The sequence below is a fragment of the Metopolophium dirhodum genome, chromosome 3, assembly GCF_019925205.1.
Source record: "Metopolophium dirhodum isolate CAU chromosome 3, ASM1992520v1, whole genome shotgun sequence".
NCBI lineage: Eukaryota > Metazoa > Arthropoda > Insecta > Hemiptera > Aphididae > Metopolophium > Metopolophium dirhodum.
The window spans coordinates 26,432,823-26,451,407 of record NC_083562.1 but is presented as its reverse complement, the minus strand read 5'-3'; the positions used below and the strand labels follow the sequence as shown (position 1 = coordinate 26,451,407).

The following is an 18,585-nucleotide window of genomic DNA, read 5'->3' as shown; positions in this document are numbered from 1 at the left end:
ATATTATAAATTACATGCTATACCAGTTTTAGATTTTTATAAGCCATTTTAGTAAAATAAATTCAGATTTCAGTAGATATACTTACTAAAATTATTATTATAAGTGATATACATCTATTATCCATAAAACCATAAATAATATAGCTAATGCATAGACTTTTATGCACAATATTTACTTTACATTTCAAAAGACACATTATAATAGGTATCTGATATTTATATAAGCACACTATACACATTATACATATTATAATAAATGAATCGTATAGCCACAGTATATTGAAATAGGTATCTATAGTTAGTATATACTTACAGTAGGTATAGATGAAGGATTACAAAGATAAAGGTGGGTATTATGTTAAAATGATTTCTTAAAGAATGCATTTGTGTGAAGATGCAAGTCCACGCCCTTGACGATGACCAATAGTCATGTGTGTGGTGGGAGGGGGTTCGCTGTAATGAGCACGTGAGCCCGACACATTCGTCCTCGCATGAACGTGCCCCCGCGATTTACATATAACTGGTGACATTTTAACCTCAGCCAAGAGCATAATAATAAAACGCAACCATTTATGGAAACCTGGCAAACAGCATACAGACTCTTGTGCGTTCTATGCTTCTTTGCCGGCCCGTTAATAAGCCGCAGGTCAGCTCTGGGGCCCGGGGGTCTTTTGTTTTCAATGCTATCCGATTGTGTATTGGCTACTTGTATTACTCATGTATATGTATTCACAATAATAATAAAAGCAACCGTTTTCAGCACTAAATGCATTTGAAAATTATAGTACTTTACTGGCAAAGCGATAATCTTAGGAATTTTTGAATCAGCGCGGCTTATTTTATATGATATTATATGTAACCAATTGAAATATACAAAATCATTTTATGATTAAGCAAAAATAATACCAAAATATTGTCTACATTACAATAATCAGATAAGGTATTTAAAACTATATTTTTAAAAAAAATATTATAAAATAGTTTTAACAAAAATTAAAATAATATTGCTATAACTTCGTATAATACGTATTATTATCTATAATATGTTTGCAACACCATAAATCACTGGAATTTAAATTATTATTAATTTCATGATAGAATATAAATTATTAATGAATTTTATTTTAAACTACATGTTTCTTAAGTATAAGGTACATCAAAATAAAGACGTTGAATATAAAAAAATAATATAAAATACTATTAGAATATTTTACAATTGTATGAATACTACAGACCACTGACACTGGAAATATGGCATAGTCACAGGTGTTTTAAAACGATTACCATAACAAACCCAAAGTTCTGATTTATCGTTCTAAATGAAATCGTCACCAATTGTACATACAAATACCTACAAAATGTACTAAGAAAGAAAACTCCGCCATATCTTCTAAGTAAAAAAAATATGAATGAATAGTACAGGGTACCACTTCTATGCACACAGAGATTCACAACAATAATAAATTATATCTGTTGAATGGTAAAGGTACATTCTATATATCTCCCTTTAAATATATTTTCATCTTTGTTTATTTTTTTCATTTGTATGTTTGACGGTGATGTGGCTTTCCTGCTTCTCTTTCCCTAACCTAATGACCGTCGATTACGGCCATTGTGTGATTTATTACTATTATTCTTCACCTGGGTATTGTGTGACCTTTTCAGTTACAATATTCATGCCTGTCAAGAGTACCAACTCGCAAGTGCAGAGCAACCAATATAAAACCAAAAATTTATTTATTTGTTTACTGTTAAATTACTCATTAGGTATAACCTGATATTAAATTATGTAGTACCTACGCATTGTGTGAGTGTGTGTTTATTCATTTAGTATTAATTCTATGAGATAGTCTATTAAATTCGTTCCCACTCAATAGAAATATATATATAATCGTGTATGGTAAAAATATTAATAAACCAACAAATTATAATTTAACATAAAAGAGCTCTAATAAACAAGTTATAGTTAAAATTATTTAATTATGATTTCTATAATATTATAACAGTTTGGTACCTACACTACAAATTACAATCTTCAAGGTTAGAACATCATTAAAACTGTCAAATAGGTAGTATAAATAAAATATTTAGGGATGCTAGACCTCCCGTATTTTATGGAATGTCACGTTTTTTTAAATAAATTTCCAATTTATACCATATCCTGTTTTTTGTTTTATTAATAATAAGTAATAACACTTAATACAACTACTAGTTATTCACTTAAATCATATAAACAATATTATTTACCAACGGTTAGGTTTCCTCAATAAATTATAAAGGCATATAAAAAAATGCAATCCTTCAAAACGTTATCAGACATAATATGTGCGTTTATTTTAAAATCTGTGAAGAACATATAGATGATTGTGATTTTCTAAATTTTAAAAATAATTATAGAAGTCTTTAATGTGCATAAATTAGGTTAATATCCAAATTTTAAAATCATTTTTTCACTATGAATAACTTACGGACTGAAAAAAAAAAACATTGGAAATAAAAACAGTTAGAGCAATGTTTATGGTAAAACCTTTTTCTCCAAATAATGTTTCTGGTTCTATGATTTTTTGATACGGAATTCCCATTGTTATTTAAAGATATCTAAAGACATCTAATCTTCCAATAAATAATACGAATACACCATTATCAGCAACAGCATATTAGTTATATTTTTATGTGTATACAAATTTCATTTTATTAGTTTTATTTAAAATACATACCACATCGTATAATTAGCAAATTCGATCAATACTTCGCTATAAAAATTGAACATTATATACATGTTTAACTAAAAAATAATTTTTTAATTTTCAAGATTTTGATAAATGTTGTCAAAAAATGAACTTGAAATACTTATATTATAAAAAAAAAGAGTGCCTTCCCATATATTACTTAACTGCTATTAAAAGAAATTATGAGGAACTTTGTATTACATTTTCAAGCATTTCGACCCAATCAAAAATATTTTATGGAAAATTATAAATATCTATAAATATCTCAAAACGAGTTGAAATATTTTGAAAATGTTATCATGTCTAAAAAATATAAAATAAATATTTGATGAAAATTGCAGGTACCTTCGTTTTTTGAATTACAAAATAAGAAAATCGTTCTACGAGCATTGGTTAATTTACAGGTGAATATCCAGTATAACTTCAAACGTTCATAAAAAATGTATTTGACTTTCCAGTAAACTTGTTTTTTTGTTAACTTTATAAACGTAAAACATTTCTAACTCAAAATAAATAAGAAATTATTGTGATTTTGATGAATTTTGTCAAAATTATAAATTTTGACGCTCATAAAAAAATTATTGTTGATTTACGCTCAACTTTTTTTTTTAATTTCAACAGCAAAAACTTATGAGGAAACTTTTATTAATTTTTATTAGATTTTGAGTGAAGCGTTGAATGTATTGATTTTAAAATATTTTTTTTTTATTTTTTGATTTTTGTGTCTGTCATCACCTTTTAGGACAGTAAAAATGCTTGGATTCTCTTCAACAGTAACTTTTCTGATAGGAAAGTGAATCTAGTTGGTACTTTGGGGGGTCAAAAGTAAATATTTCACAATAATTTTCAAAAGCACCGTGAAAAACAAAAGAAAAATTAAGGAAAAACGGGAATTTTTACGCAAAATCTGTTTTTGAGAAAATCGATTTTGGTTTTTGGTGTAACTCTAAAACAAATGACCGTAGGGACATGAAATTTTGACTCTTTTTGAGCTGCTTACGGACATTGTCAGTTTTCAATTTTTTTAGTTTTTTTTTTCTATAAATATCAATAAAATTTTATCTGTTGGGTAAAAAAGCTTGAAAATTTAATAGAAGGCTCCTAGGTTATTTTTTCAAAGGCAGATAAAAAAAATTACGAAAATCCTTAGTCACAGTTTTTATTTATAAGCATTTAAAGTTCAAATATTGACAAAATACGGAAAAATCGCGAAAATTAGCAAATTATTTTGAGTTGAGAATTCAAAAACATTTTTCTTTTTAAATCTAAGATTTGAAAATGTAATACAAGATTATCCATAAGTTTGTCTACCTTTATCAAAAAAAAAATGTCTACAAGAAAGTCAAATTAAATTTTTATGAGCCATGTTATTAAGTATATATTTACCTGAATTACATTGAATGATTAGGTGTTTTTACCTGGTCGATAAATTGCAATCGATTTTTGGTATAGTATAATTTACAATATAAACAATGTGTGGCAGCTCTATATTTAAAATTTTTAAATATTTGTTTTATCACATAACATAATATGCATTAATATCCTTAAATTATTTAAATATGCAAAATCATGTAAACTTATCCAAATATGCAACATTAATTTTTGTATTTATATTGTCTGCACTAAGAAACAAGTGTTATGCATTAATATGCAGCTTTCTAAGAAATATGCAAATCTATAAAGTTCCGGGCCCTGTTAATAACAATAGAGTAGGTAGGTATATCACAATGCCGGTTTTGTAATATAGTTAATTAATTAATTATTATTATTGTGTTTAACGCAGCTCCTCAAAATAAACGACAATAGGCAACATATAATACAGATGAGAAATGTATTCGCCACCATATGAAATAATCGTCTTACAACCTCTTTGGCCATCATGGCGCGAGGCCTTATCTCGTTTTGTTGTTGTTTGTAAAGGATTGATTACAGGTGAAAAAAGAAGTAGGAAATTAATAATGTTTCACAGTTATTTTTCAGTTTTCAATTTGATCTCGTTATTAATTTTGTTTGTAATATAATCATTTTATTGAATAATTGTATACCAGTTTCTGTTTTCACTTGATCGAAATCATTTTTCCTTTGCCGTCTTAGTTCGAAATATGTTGAAAACAGTGCGTACATTTTGACAACATTTTAGAAAGGCATTAGTAAACTAGTAAATTAGTTCACATTTGTTTTTATTTATTTTCTAAAAAGCAGGTATAAATAATCACTGTATTCTATAACAATTTTATTTAAATCAATTTCCAGGCATTATAAATTTCCATATTTTGTGTCAGTATACAATGTATACCGGTCAAACTGTTTAAGAGTTATGAGTCATTTGTTATAAGATTTACATTTCAAATGTTGAAAGTCATACAGATGGGCATTCAAGCTTTCATGGTGTTAGCCTCGAAGGTGTGGGCCTGCATATGCTTCCTAATAAAACGACAAATTAAAACTGTAAGTTTTAAAATTTAAAAATGTGTTTGATCTTAAATTATTACGATTTTAGTTTTTCTATAGATTAAATATTGTGTTGTCTGAACCAACTTTTTTTAATGAACATTTATTGTTGAAACTGTTGTTTAATTATGGTATATATTTATTATTTACTAATTCTTTTAATATATTACAAAGTTACATTAAAAACTAGGTAATTTGATGATTTATTTTAGTGATATTTTCTATGTTACTAACAATACATTCTCATAGTTTTATAAAAAATTTAAACTGAAATTTTTATTACAGGTTCGTCAATATCAACCTGTAAAATATGGAGTATTTCCTTTATTACCATTATCCAGACATAGAATAAGTATGTTAAAAGTTATTTATACAAAATTAAAGGTTGTTACGGCAAGTAAAATATATTTATCTTACATAGGTATGGTAAAACGGAAAGTTTTGGTGCTAGATTTAGATGAGACATTAATACATTCACACCATGAAGGTGTCCTACGTCATCCGTCCAAACCAGAAATGCCACCAGATTTTATTTTAAAAGTTACCATTGAGCGGCATCCAGTAAGATTTTATGTTCATAAGAGGCCGCATGTTGATTTTTTCTTAGATGTTGTAAGTTTTTAAATACTTAAATATGCATTAAATACTTTTAAATACTAAATTTCATATTCTGCGTATTACCAAATATAGGTCTCTAAGTGGTATGAGCTGGTAGTCTTTACAGCTAGTATGCAAATTTATGGTGCTGCAGTCGCTGATAAATTAGACAATCGAAGGGGTATATTAAGAAGACGATTCTATAGACAACATTGCACGCCTGAAATGGGCTCTTATACTAAAGATTTGACATCAGTTTCAAGTGATTTATCGAGGGTCTTTATACTTGATAATTCACCAGCAGCATACAGAGCATTTCCTGGTGATTAAAACATTTTAATTTGTTTTTAAAAATGTTAATTATAAATATTAAATAATAATATTGATGTATTATATTTTTCAGACAATGCAATACCAATTAAATCATGGTTTTCAGATACTTCAGATACAGCATTATTGAACCTCTTGCCAATGTTGGATGCATTACGGTTTACAGATGATGTACGTAGTGTATTAAGTAGAAATTTACACAATCATAATTTATGGCAATGATATGTTCAATAAAACCTGTTGAATTTCTTATTAAATAATATTTTTGACTATTTCAATAATATAATGAGAATATACTAACTAACTTAACTGACTTAAAGCGCAAATATTTAATTTATATTAGTATAAAACTTAATAAATAAATAAAAAGGTGATACCTTCTATTTCAACAGCAATACATTAATGTTCATTTATTTCTTTTATGTCCATGTGTTGTGAATTATTATTTATATAATTTAGAACATATTTCATTGAGTCAATAGACTGGTCAAGTTTATACTGATTATTATTGTGTTTTTATTTTTACTTGGTGAATAAACATAATGTATCTATTGTAAGGTTCTAGTCGCTGTTATCTGTAATTTGTACTCTACAATACTAATTATAATAAGTAAAGGAAAGTATACAGCATTATAAGTACTGAGTTGTATGGTACCTATAATTAATTCATTTAAATTGTTCACTAATATAAAAATGCATAAACTATAATCATTAATGTGAAATATGTATTCAATTTATTTTAATCAAAATTATAGAGAACATTCTAATTTCCACAATATTTATTGCAAATTATTGTTGATTACATTGGTTAATTTCTCGAATTCTGATGCATATCTTTTAGTATTATAATGAAAACATATTTTGTCAATGCACACTTTTAAAAAATATATTTTTATTGTTGATATTCAATAACATAGATAAAGTTGTAACTTGAAAATTTTAAGTCATTTTTGTTAGTTTTTATACAAGAAGAAATAATTTAGGTTAACTTTTATTGTTTTATTATAATTTTTTAACTGTAAAGTCACTATATCATCAAATAACTTTCATACACAGGTATTGAAAAAAAAATAAAATATAAATATTATTTATAATTAAATCTATCATACTCATCAATCATGGCACCTAGCCAATAAAAAATGAGTTAAACATTTTCTGACGACTAAAATTTAAAAAAAAAATAATTTTAACTGTAAGCATTGAAAAAAAAAACTAACTGCTGAGATATTAAAAATAACCTAACTTTATAATAATATAATAATTTATATTTATATAACTGTAATACCTATTCAAAGTCATATTACGTTTGTGTAATTTAAATTTATTTACATTGGATTTACCATTTAGTGAATAGAGTTATTTAATTTATTATTTAGTTGTGTGCTTACTGTGTGTCCCCAACTATAGTTTTGAAATATTTTTTCTTAATATGATAAATATTTAAAAAAATCTTATGTATAAACACACATGTAATTAATGTATAAACACATAATTTTAAAAGTATGTCCAAGAATTAATGTAATCATTGTCATTTAGTACTTAATGTAAAGTCTATGCCACCAAACTGTTATGTAAATATAGATTATCTTATTTGGATTTTATAATTTATGTACATAATATATTTGTATAAATTATAGTAACCAAAGTTCTAAAAATACAGTTTTGTGGTTTAAAAAAAGATTATTCATACTACTTTTTCCAATGTTGTAATTTGTATAATCTTATATTTTAATGTTTTCCAAATTATTGTCAGCTATTCTCCATTTTTGTCTACTTAATATTTAATACATTTTGGACCATTCATTATTGTGATAACTGCTAAATATTTTTATATATGCAAGTTATTAAAATATAATATACAGTTAAATCAACTATTTTAAATAATGTTTATCGTGTGATAATTTTGTGGCAAACTATTAATCTAAAAATTAACAAACCAATAAATTATTGATTTTTAATTTAAAAATCTGCATATATTGTTTGATTAATTAAGTATAATAAAGTTCTGTAATTTTTAAAAACTACAAAAATATGTTTTAAAATTAAAATAATACAAGTTGTAATCCACATTAATGAAATTAATAACTTGCAAATATTTTCTGTTAACTTTTGTTTACATTCAATCCACTGGGTATTTTTTAACATTAGCATGAACCAACAACTGTAACATGTCTTCTATGAAATATAAATTATGTGTTTATAATGAAATGTTAATTTTATTTGTTAAAACTTAAAATATGTTTTAATTTTAGTTTTTGACTGAAGATGTCTTGATTCTACAATGATGTGTGTATTTGTTTTTATTTTATTTACTTTTTGACTACCTAGCAAAGATTTTTTTTATCAGAAAAATTGCTTCATTCTTTAAAGTTGAGGACGATTACTGGTACCAAATTGGGTTAGATGCCTGAATGGCCTTATTATTAGGAAGTTTCTAGTACTGTTCATAAAATTTGGAAAAAAAGGGAATATTATATCCCATTTGTATATAATACTGAACAGCAGAGGAAGAGATTACTCAGTTTTAATTGATGAAACTTTTATGGAAATTTAAATGCAGTATTGCTGTGTAACTATTTTAAATCATTGTAATCGCCTACTTAAATAATCTCTTATAACTTATTCTGACATACTTGAATCCGAAAAAACAACATATTTCTATATTTTAGGACGGGAGTATCCCAAAGCAGTGCGATTCGGGCGGCCAAGCAATTAGTCGTGGCAGTTTTTTTTCACAGCATTGGTGTGCGGTCCCTAACTTGATGAAAATCATAAATTAATAATAATATTATTCTACTACCTATATTACGTTTACCCTAAGAAATAATTTTAAACTATCAAATGTATTCGGTGGCGTATTGGCGTGGGCCCTGGCCCGTGGAAGTTTAATATGTTGGGTCTGAAGTCTGAACATTATTGACGCGGAGTTATATTATTATAACTATATTATTATCGAATATCGGTTAGGTGGCTTAAGTGCTAAAAGCTAAATTCAATGTACAGTGTTTACACTTTATTCATTTATAATTATAGACGTTTATAAAAAATAAACGGTGATGACAAATTGATTTATCGCTGTCACTTAAAATGTATTTTATCTGCTTTTAACATAATTTAAACGGTATAATTATGAATTATTATTAATAATTATATTTAAAGATTGAACATTTCAATTAGCGCTGCCAAATACGATGTATCCATTTTCAATCGGTTAAATTAAATTAAAATTAAAAAAAATGAAATTATGACTCGTGAGATTGTCTGGGTGGATAGGTATTTGGTATAATGGTATACCGTACTGCTGCGGAAATTGGCAATGGTGAACAATACCTAAATGTCAAATGTATATGATTAATATTAATTCGTTGTTACCTTACTCGTAAATCATTATATGTTGGATGTTGGTAATGTTACATTATATTGGGTTGATTTTTGTCTTCTTGCGATCGTAATTTGGCAAGTATACCTACGACCTACCTAGTTTCTACCATTACGAAAAATACATTAATCACAATCTATAATAATATAGAACACCAGAACACCCGTTTTAAAACACGTTTAATAATAATTATTGTTCGAAATAATTTTAATCAATAATAAGTATTTAGTGTTTTAAGAAGGTATTATTATATACCTAATTACTATATTATTATATCCATATGGCATATATCTAGATACATAATATAAATTGGATGCTATAGCTTATAAGAATATAGTAGTATAGGTAGTATTTTTATATTTATAAGCATTGATTAATACGGATTTAAATAGCTTATGGTTAATTAACTATTGTATTTTCGTTCAAGACTCTGCCACAGATCACGCTACAAAAATGCCTATACTTTCCAACAATTTCAACATAAGTACCTAATATTACTATAAAAAAAATATTACTATGTTTTCTATGATATTATTTATGGTTCGAAAAATCTTTTAGGATCCATAATATTTGTTTCAGGAATTTCGATCATTGTTAACAGTCTCGTAACAATGATTATAATCGTGGTGTGATGTATGTGAATACTTGAACAAAAACCGTAAAACGGTAGCAGTCAAAATGAAATACCAGGCATCACTGTCAAGGTTGTGACTTTATAATAATATATAATATGTATATATCAATGTGTTATGTGTATTATTAATGCAATCAGCTGGGCGTTTGCCGTGGCCGTTAACGAGTGTCGTCGCGTAACCTCGTCCTCGTGCACAATCCACGCGCGCTTGTCAGTAGTAATTCACGATTTGTTTGTGTTCTGTCTAGTATGTAACTACTACTTACTAGCCACTGTTGTCTGTTGGTCGTGGCGTGCTCGTGGTCGGTCGTGGCGGCTCGTGTCAAGTCCACGTGTTGAAATTGCTGGCGGCAGTGGCGATCGATCGTTTTTTGTTTCAAGTCTGATTAAGGTAGGTAATAAATTCTACGTGACTAGAAATAAATATACGTAAGCACCTACTGACAGTAAATTTACTAACTGTATAGATAAATATTATTTTATATTAATTTACCTTTATGGTTTATTTTTATCTCCGCTTGGTCTATAGTAGTAGGTACCTATAAGTAGTAATTTGATTTAGTCGACAACATTCATGAGAGTTTATATTCGTCGCCGAAAATCGTCGTACTGTTATTGTATTGATTATAATACACTTGTGAGGCAATATGATGAAATCTGAACGAACATTTTCTAGACGTATTCCCAGCGAGGTTTTCTAACGAAAATTAGGTACAATACTTTTTCTTTATAGCCTATAGGTTAAGCTCATATTATGATTTATGAACATTTAAAAATATAATACTACGTTTTACTTTCATTGCACATCATCAGTATAGCCGTATAGGTGCCAATAATATATAAATTACAATTAAATAAACGGAGACGAATATTTTACTGGCTAAAAGAAAATCTATATTTTAATTTATATTGATAATTTATATATTATTTAGTGAATTTCGCACGCAAAAAAATCAAATATACAGAATATTATTATGTAAATACTATACCTAGGTAGGTCCCCGTACCTAGTTTTTATGCTTTTAAATTCTGAGCTGAGCGTTAAATGTATTGGTTTTATAGTGAAATTAGTTGTTTTTGTCTGTCATCACTTATTGATACCTATCACTTATCGAAGCTTCCCCTATTTATTTTAATATTACTATCATTAATTTTGTATTTAAATACATTTACCCCTCGGTAAATTAATTACCGTTTTCAATATCATAACAAGAGTACAAAACTGAAATAATAACTACTAGGTACGTAGAATAAAAATGTAGAAGTAGTAGAAAAAGAATAAAGAATAGCGATTTTCCTAAAAATATTTATAAAATTATAATAATATATTATACGAGTAGGTGTATTGTATTTTTAAAATACCTATGAAGAAGTGGAAATCTTGCCGATTTTGGTTTACGCGCGATATGCTATGACCCTATGTGTCTGCGTTGAATGTACATAGTGTAATTTTATAGGTAATTTACCTATAGGTAGGTACTATATACCATGTACAGACATATACAAATTAAAATACCTAGGAACAATTTCAATTACAAATCACAAATACACAATGTAATCACTATCAGAAATTACTACACACTACGACACTACCTACTCACTATAAAAAAAATTGTCATGTATAGACGATTTTAAACAATGTGTTCCTTGTCCCGCGTATTGTTTTTTTCTTACCTGCGATATTTGTGACACTTAAATGTTATCACATACCTAACACTTGCAGTTGACTACAGTAATCCAACTCTATACTTAACAGTTAACTAACCGTATGCTAAACTATACACGTGGACACGGTATCGAAATCTATATCTTGTTGAAAATCATTTAAACTAATATTACGATATATACCACTTGAAAAAATGTCAATAATGATATTATAAAAATATATATTTTCATACAATAATCCAAACATCCATTTAAAGTTTTTTAATAAATCTGCAACCTATCGATCATATTTTTCTTCAACCAATTTCGTATTAAGTTTCATATTTATGGCGTAACAATATCGCTAGGTTATACCTATATCTAATTATCTATGATTCAATATTAATATTGACAATCGTTAAATTGTAGTGTACAGCCAATTATAATAATATACCTATAATTAAAGCATTATATTTTAACATTTTGTAATTAGCGTACCACCTATTAATTTGTATTTAAATTATATTATTTTATAAGAATAAACAGGTTTCTACTTTTAAATCTTATTAAGTATGCTTTTATTATCTACCCAATATTCAAAATTATAGTTAAGTAGGTATTAATATGTAGGAAAAATTGTCAAATTTTATTACAATCATAATATAAATGATTTTTCATAACTTGTGACAATATAGTAAGAGTGTAAGACAGTAGTTATAGTACAAGTCATAGTAACATTCAAATTATTTTAAAGGCAATTTCTTAAACAATGTCTTAACAATTATTTCAATCAGAAGTTTTATTTTGAGACATAAAGGTTTAACTGTATTATAATGTAGAGTTTCATAAACAATTATTTAATGTAATGGTTTGCTAACATTTAATGGACCAATTAGGACTAAATAATGTTTAAGGGACCATTAGCTTACTATTGTTTAGTGATTGTTCATGCATCCTGACCCAAGAAAACTTAAAAATGTTAAATCAACATTACATCATATTATATAGATAACAAATTATATTAACTGATTTAATTGCCTAGGCTTACTAATGCTATAGATTTTTACTATATAGTAGGCAGTAGGTAACTATATATTATGATTCTTCAATAATTCAATCTAACACATAGCTTAAAATTTGAAATGAAATTCAACATTCAACTGTTGTACTTGTACATAATGTATTTTATTGTATTTATCATTCATCAACAATTTTAAAACAAGATAGGTACTTATCTACTTATTTACACTACCTATATAGTATATCCTAATAGAAAGGTAAGATAGTTTGACATTTCGATAAATTTGCAATATTAAAATTAACTGGATAGGTAGAATATGTGGTTATATTTTATATATAAATTAATTTTTTAATGTTCACGTAATAGCATTACCACTAAATAAAAATTTTGAAGCAATAAACTTTTATAGTTTTATGACATAAATTAAAATTATGATCCCGTCTAGAGAAAAAATAAATACCTAATTTAGGCTAAGAGATAATACTTATTATCGTTTAATTTTAATGATGGTAACTATACAACATTATTATTATATTAAACACGTGTTATTAAATACCTTATGTGTGGTCGACCTTTTGATTCATTTATATGATATCATAATTAAGATAATTATAGACGACTAAGACTATTGAAGGTATGATCCACAATACTGATATTTACATATCTGGTGCGAACACTGCGAACCTAAATGAATATTAATTCGCAGTAACCGTAGTGTTCCTTCTATTAATTCTCTATAGAGAATAATAATACATATATATTATACATTTTTTTTTATCAAATCATTAAAATATTTTGATTGCAATATACAATAATATAATTGCGTATAGTATGAAAATAATAATTGTAATTTTATAATTTTATACAATTATACCGTACACAGTTACATTACTATAGATCATCTAGCTATTATATAGAGTTTATATTAATTAAAGTTTATATTAGAGCATATATTAATTTAGGCATTCAGATTCGTACGTATTATTATCTGTAAATTAAATACTTATTTTTATAATATAGTGTATTACTGTACTATGTGTCACTATACCTTTTATATATTTTTAGGAATGGCCTAAAATGGAATTTATATTGGGTGCTTTGGGTGCCAGTGGCGCTGTGTGCTTCACCAATCCATTGGAAGTAATAAAAACCCGGTTTCAGCTACAAGGAGAGCTGAAAAAAGTGGGCAACTATAAAGTCCACTATAGAAACTTTGCTCACGCTATTTACGTTGTGGCAAAAAACGAAGGGCCGTTGGCTCTGCAAAAGGGCCTGTTACCGTCCATGGGACACCAAGTGTTCTTGAATGGTACAAGATTAGGTATTTTCGATTTGGCGCAAAAAAAAAAGTGGATACTTAAAAGTGATGGCACCGTTTCGCTGATTAAGTCCGCACTCGTCGGAGCCGGAGCTGGCACGTTGGGTGGCTTTTTAGGCAGTCCGCTGGGCATGGTGAGTGCAATTTATTTAATATATTTATTTCTTATATACATTTATATACGTAAACATAGGCGTGTCTTAGAATCGTTATTTGGTGAGAGGGATGGAATTTATAACTTAACTGTAATACCTTCTATTAAACTAATTAATTTAAAAATTAAAAATAAAAACTTATTTTTATTTTATTAAAAATCATAAAAACAATATTTTAATGTCATAATTTGGGTCCCGAGTTATAGCCAGCAAATGGCGACAGTAGCTATTCTCCAGATCACCAATAAACATTTGGAGGGACTTGTTTTAACACCGAGCAAAGTTGCAAAGTTTCATGCTTGGGCACATGCTCATCTTAATTTTACACTCGTATATAGGTATTTTTATTAATACAAAAAAATACTGATCATTCAATATAGGATGTACTGTGCATTTGTGTATTATACAACAACATTATTTAGAAAAATATTCTACATCCTATTAAATTAAATATTAAAAATTCCATGGTAGGATAATAATTTTATTTTAGACGAGTAATTGAATAAAATAATAGGTACAAATTTAACTACAAAATCCCTGTGTGAGCCATCTTCAAAATTTGAATTTTTAAAAATAATTTATTAGTATTTAGTTCACGTCTTGTGACCCGTATATTGTGGTCCGAAGATACCATGAAAAATATGTATGGTCTTTACTCTTTAGCCATCAAAGTTTTGGATGTATACGTGAATTAATCAGTCAGGACATATTTTTTTTTAATGACGCTCCATTTGTTATTGTTATCTCCTCCAAAACTACTGGACCAATCTTCATGAAACTAAAATATACAGTAGTCCCCGCTTATTGGACCCACTATGGGACCGGATCATTTGAGTTCATCAACCAAATGAGTAAATAAGGCGAAAGACCCTCAAAAAAAAAAAAAAACTTACGTGTTTACAATGTAATACTAGGAAAAAAAACCATTTTCATCCGCATTCAACACACAAGACGGAGAATACTGAGTAATGGGTGATAAGAGAGGTGATAAGAGAGGTTACTCTGAATGAATCCACAATCTTGTCTGCTTCTCCCTATATTCGCTATGCGGCTTAGCAAACAAAATGTTTTCCGACCACAAAATCATTTCTGCCCATTTTTTTTCACAATATCCTCGACTTATTGGCCCAACAGTGGTCCTGTAAATTTAACTAATTGTCTAAGTACCCCATTAACAGGTGTAGTGACTAGTGAGTAAAATATACGATTTTTTTTTTGTTACAACTTTAAACCAGACCATTTGAGTTCAATAAGCGGGGATTACGGTATATTATTCATCAATGCCTGAGGGCTGTATAGATTAAGTTTGGCGTTTCTCGATGCTGGCATTAAGTAATTATGATTAATTACCCATCGACACAACTAGGTGTGTCCGTGGACGAAAGTCAGGTGGATCGATAGGTAACTATAGCCTATAGTCTATCAAATTAAACATAATTACTTTACGACAGCATCTAGAAACGCTAAACTTAATCTATGTACCCTTTAGGTATTAATGAAGATTTTTTTCGAAGGAGATAGCAATAACAATTTGCGTCGAACTTGAGGACAGAAGGGATACGTTTCGCTCCACCCAATAAGGCTATTTTACTTTGAAATTTATATTAGTGGGCCTTATACTGGAAAAAATGTCATCCCTAATAAATAATCATTATAGCTTGTTTATATTATTCACGATAATGCGCATTAGTTTATTAGTCTACAGATTTTTAGATTTTCGACTTATTATTGTTGAACAATTAATATGTAAAAAATTAAATATGTAAAAATTAAAAATATATATTTTGGATTGTTTAGTTAAAAATTCATCTGCAATCGTTTTCCGCACAATCAATCGCGGTCGGCCATCAGCACAACACCACAAGCACAATAAACGGTCTGCTGACGTTGTACCGTAAGTACGGCGTTGTCCACGGGCTGTGGCGTGGGGCCACTGGGGCCATGGTACGTATTGGTGTTGCGTCGGCTACGCAATTGAGTACGATAAGCTTACTTAACGAAGCTCTCATCGACCATGGGGTATTGACCAAGGATCAGAAATTCCTGAGCACCCTCATATGCAGCATGCTGGGTGGAGTATTGATGTCAATAGTGATGGCACCATTCGATCTAGTATCCACCAGACTCTATAACCAAGGTATATAACGCGCGTAATCGTCCTCGTAATTTACCTAAATCCAATATTGTTTATTTCGTGGGCGAGAGGTGGCTGAGTGCCCAAGTACCTACCAAGTAACTATAATTTACTATACATGTTGAGTGAAAATTGGACTACCGTAGACCATATTCGATATATTTGAATATTTCGACGACACTGAATATATTATACGGAGTGATCAAGGCCGTATCTGAGGGGGAGGGGGTCTGACATCCCCCCCCCCGAAATTTCTTCAATATGTCTTATTTTTGACCAATTATCAAAACCAAAATTCAATAAAATTACAATATACATGTTTTGGACCCTCCCCCGAAAAAAATTTCTGAATACGGCCTTGGGAGTGGTTCATTCACAGAATATATTTGTTAAAATTATAATCTTTGGAAGTTTCTAAGTATAGGTACTTATAAGGACTATAGTTCCAATTAATTAGATTTTTATACCATTTACCCTTAAAAAGTGTCCTGTAGTGATACTAATTTATTATTTTCAAATGAGAATCCTCCTTTTTCCCATTAATTGTTAATTAGATGATTTCTTAAAAATGTTGATGTATCTAAATTGATATTCGAATGAGTATAGCTTTTGAGTTATTTGACTTTGTGTAAGTAGTAGATACTAATGATAATAGGTTTAGTCGTTTGGAAGATAATATAAAATAAGCTTAATATAATAGTTAATAAGAGCCAAGAGGCCTGGTGTAGCTCGTCGGTTGGCCTTAGTCACTAATGTGTTCTGAGGTCAAGCATCAGCTGGTGTCGCACCGGAGATGTTGAAAAAAAAAGTTGATAAGATAAATAAATAATAGATATGATGAAGGGAGAGCTATGCGATGATTTGAACATAACACAAATTTACACAATTTACAGTGAAAAAAAGGTTAGTTCACATTTAAAAAACAGAAAATTGTATCACCACGGGTACAGGACACATGACATAAAAAATCTAAATAATTGAAAATATGGTCCTGAAATATACCTGCTTGAAAATTCCAACAGTTAGAATTTCAATAAATTAATTTTTAAAGAAATAAATAGTGATGAGGATGCTTAGTGAATTCCCTTGTATATATTTAATAACTTTACCTATATAAATCGTACAACACTTATACGCATGTGATATATTGTATTCAATTTTTAACTGCAGCTGTCGACGCCAAAGGCCGTGGTCTTCTATATTCGTCGTACATGGAATGTTTGACCAAGACTTTCAGACAAGAAGGAATCTACGGGCTTTACAAAGGCGTCGTTCCGTGCTACCTCCGACTCGGACCTCATGTTGTTCTAAGCATGGTGTTCTGGGACAGGTTGCGACTATTTGAATCGAATGTGTCCAACCACATTAAAGCCATGCAGAGTCTTTGATTTTTTAATTAGTTTTTAAATGTTTTGCTATTGTGTATTTTTATTTGAGGAGTAATCCCAAGGTAATAATAAATTGTTAAATTGTATGTATTTATATTAGGTATATGTATAGGTAAAGTTCCTGATTGTTTTGGATTTCAATCAAATACAAAAAAACCTTATTACTCTTTCAATATAATATATAAACTTTATTATACCTATAAGAAAATGTTTCTTTGCTAATTTTTAACTCATCAGGTTCAAATATTATTATAATTTTTTACCAAACTGAATGTTTATTATGAATCAATATCCATAATAGTATAATATTCTAAGCTAAACTATAACAATTAACATAATTGTATAGTTTGATGTTACTATGTAAGAATTAATTGAGTAGGTATCCTCAGCAAAGTACAAATTACTAACATGTCCGACCTCTGAACAGTCTGAACTAGTACCTAACTATATGTAGGTAGACCTACACAATATAATATAGTGCTGACCATTATAATTTTAAGTTGACATTAAGTTTAGTATAGGTATTATAATATATTAACTATAATCTTATTAGTTATTACTTATTTGTCTATTACAATTCTTTAGCCACCGCTTATCAAAATATATACGCATCACACAACACATTTATTGGGTTATAAATAAATAAAAATATAGAATATTTTAACACAAACTGTTATTCTGTGATTTTAATTTAACCGATTTAAATTTTAAAATCTAGTCTGCACGTTTATTACAAGTCTGTAATCATTGTCTATGTATATTAAAGTTGGCATACCTCACTCATATTTATAATAGGTACAGCTCA

At 28.2% G+C, this 18,585-nt stretch overlaps 2 protein-coding genes across 4 annotated transcripts; both read left to right on the top strand.

The window, feature by feature from the left end:
* Window positions 1–4,665: 4,665 nt before the first annotated feature.
* On the top strand, window positions 4,666–6,962 carry LOC132941854 (CTD nuclear envelope phosphatase 1 homolog). Of its 3 annotated transcripts, XM_061010070.1 has the most exons (6): window positions 4,666–4,843; window positions 4,983–5,177; window positions 5,466–5,532; window positions 5,602–5,792; window positions 5,871–6,099; window positions 6,181–6,962. In XM_061010070.1, exons 2-6 carry the CDS (start codon window positions 5,079–5,081, stop codon window positions 6,327–6,329), a joined length of 735 nt encoding a protein of 244 aa, XP_060866053.1. In that variant the 5' UTR covers window positions 4,666–4,843; window positions 4,983–5,078; the 3' UTR covers window positions 6,330–6,962. The 3 variants fall into 3 exon arrangements, with proteins under 3 accessions (XP_060866053.1, XP_060866051.1, XP_060866052.1); XM_061010068.1 differs by having other exon boundaries at window positions 5,466–5,792; XM_061010069.1 differs by having other exon boundaries at window positions 4,666–4,887; window positions 5,466–5,792.
* A 3,187-nt stretch (window positions 6,963–10,149) lies between these two features.
* On the top strand, window positions 10,150–18,329 carry LOC132941636 (solute carrier family 25 member 35-like). The gene is made up of 5 exons (XM_061009776.1): window positions 10,150–10,190; window positions 10,259–10,511; window positions 13,851–14,237; window positions 16,056–16,395; window positions 17,563–18,329. Exons 1-5 carry the CDS (start codon window positions 10,165–10,167, stop codon window positions 17,778–17,780), a joined length of 1,224 nt encoding a protein of 407 aa, XP_060865759.1. The 5' UTR covers window positions 10,150–10,164; the 3' UTR covers window positions 17,781–18,329.
* The last annotated feature ends 256 nt before the right edge of the window (window positions 18,330–18,585 follow it).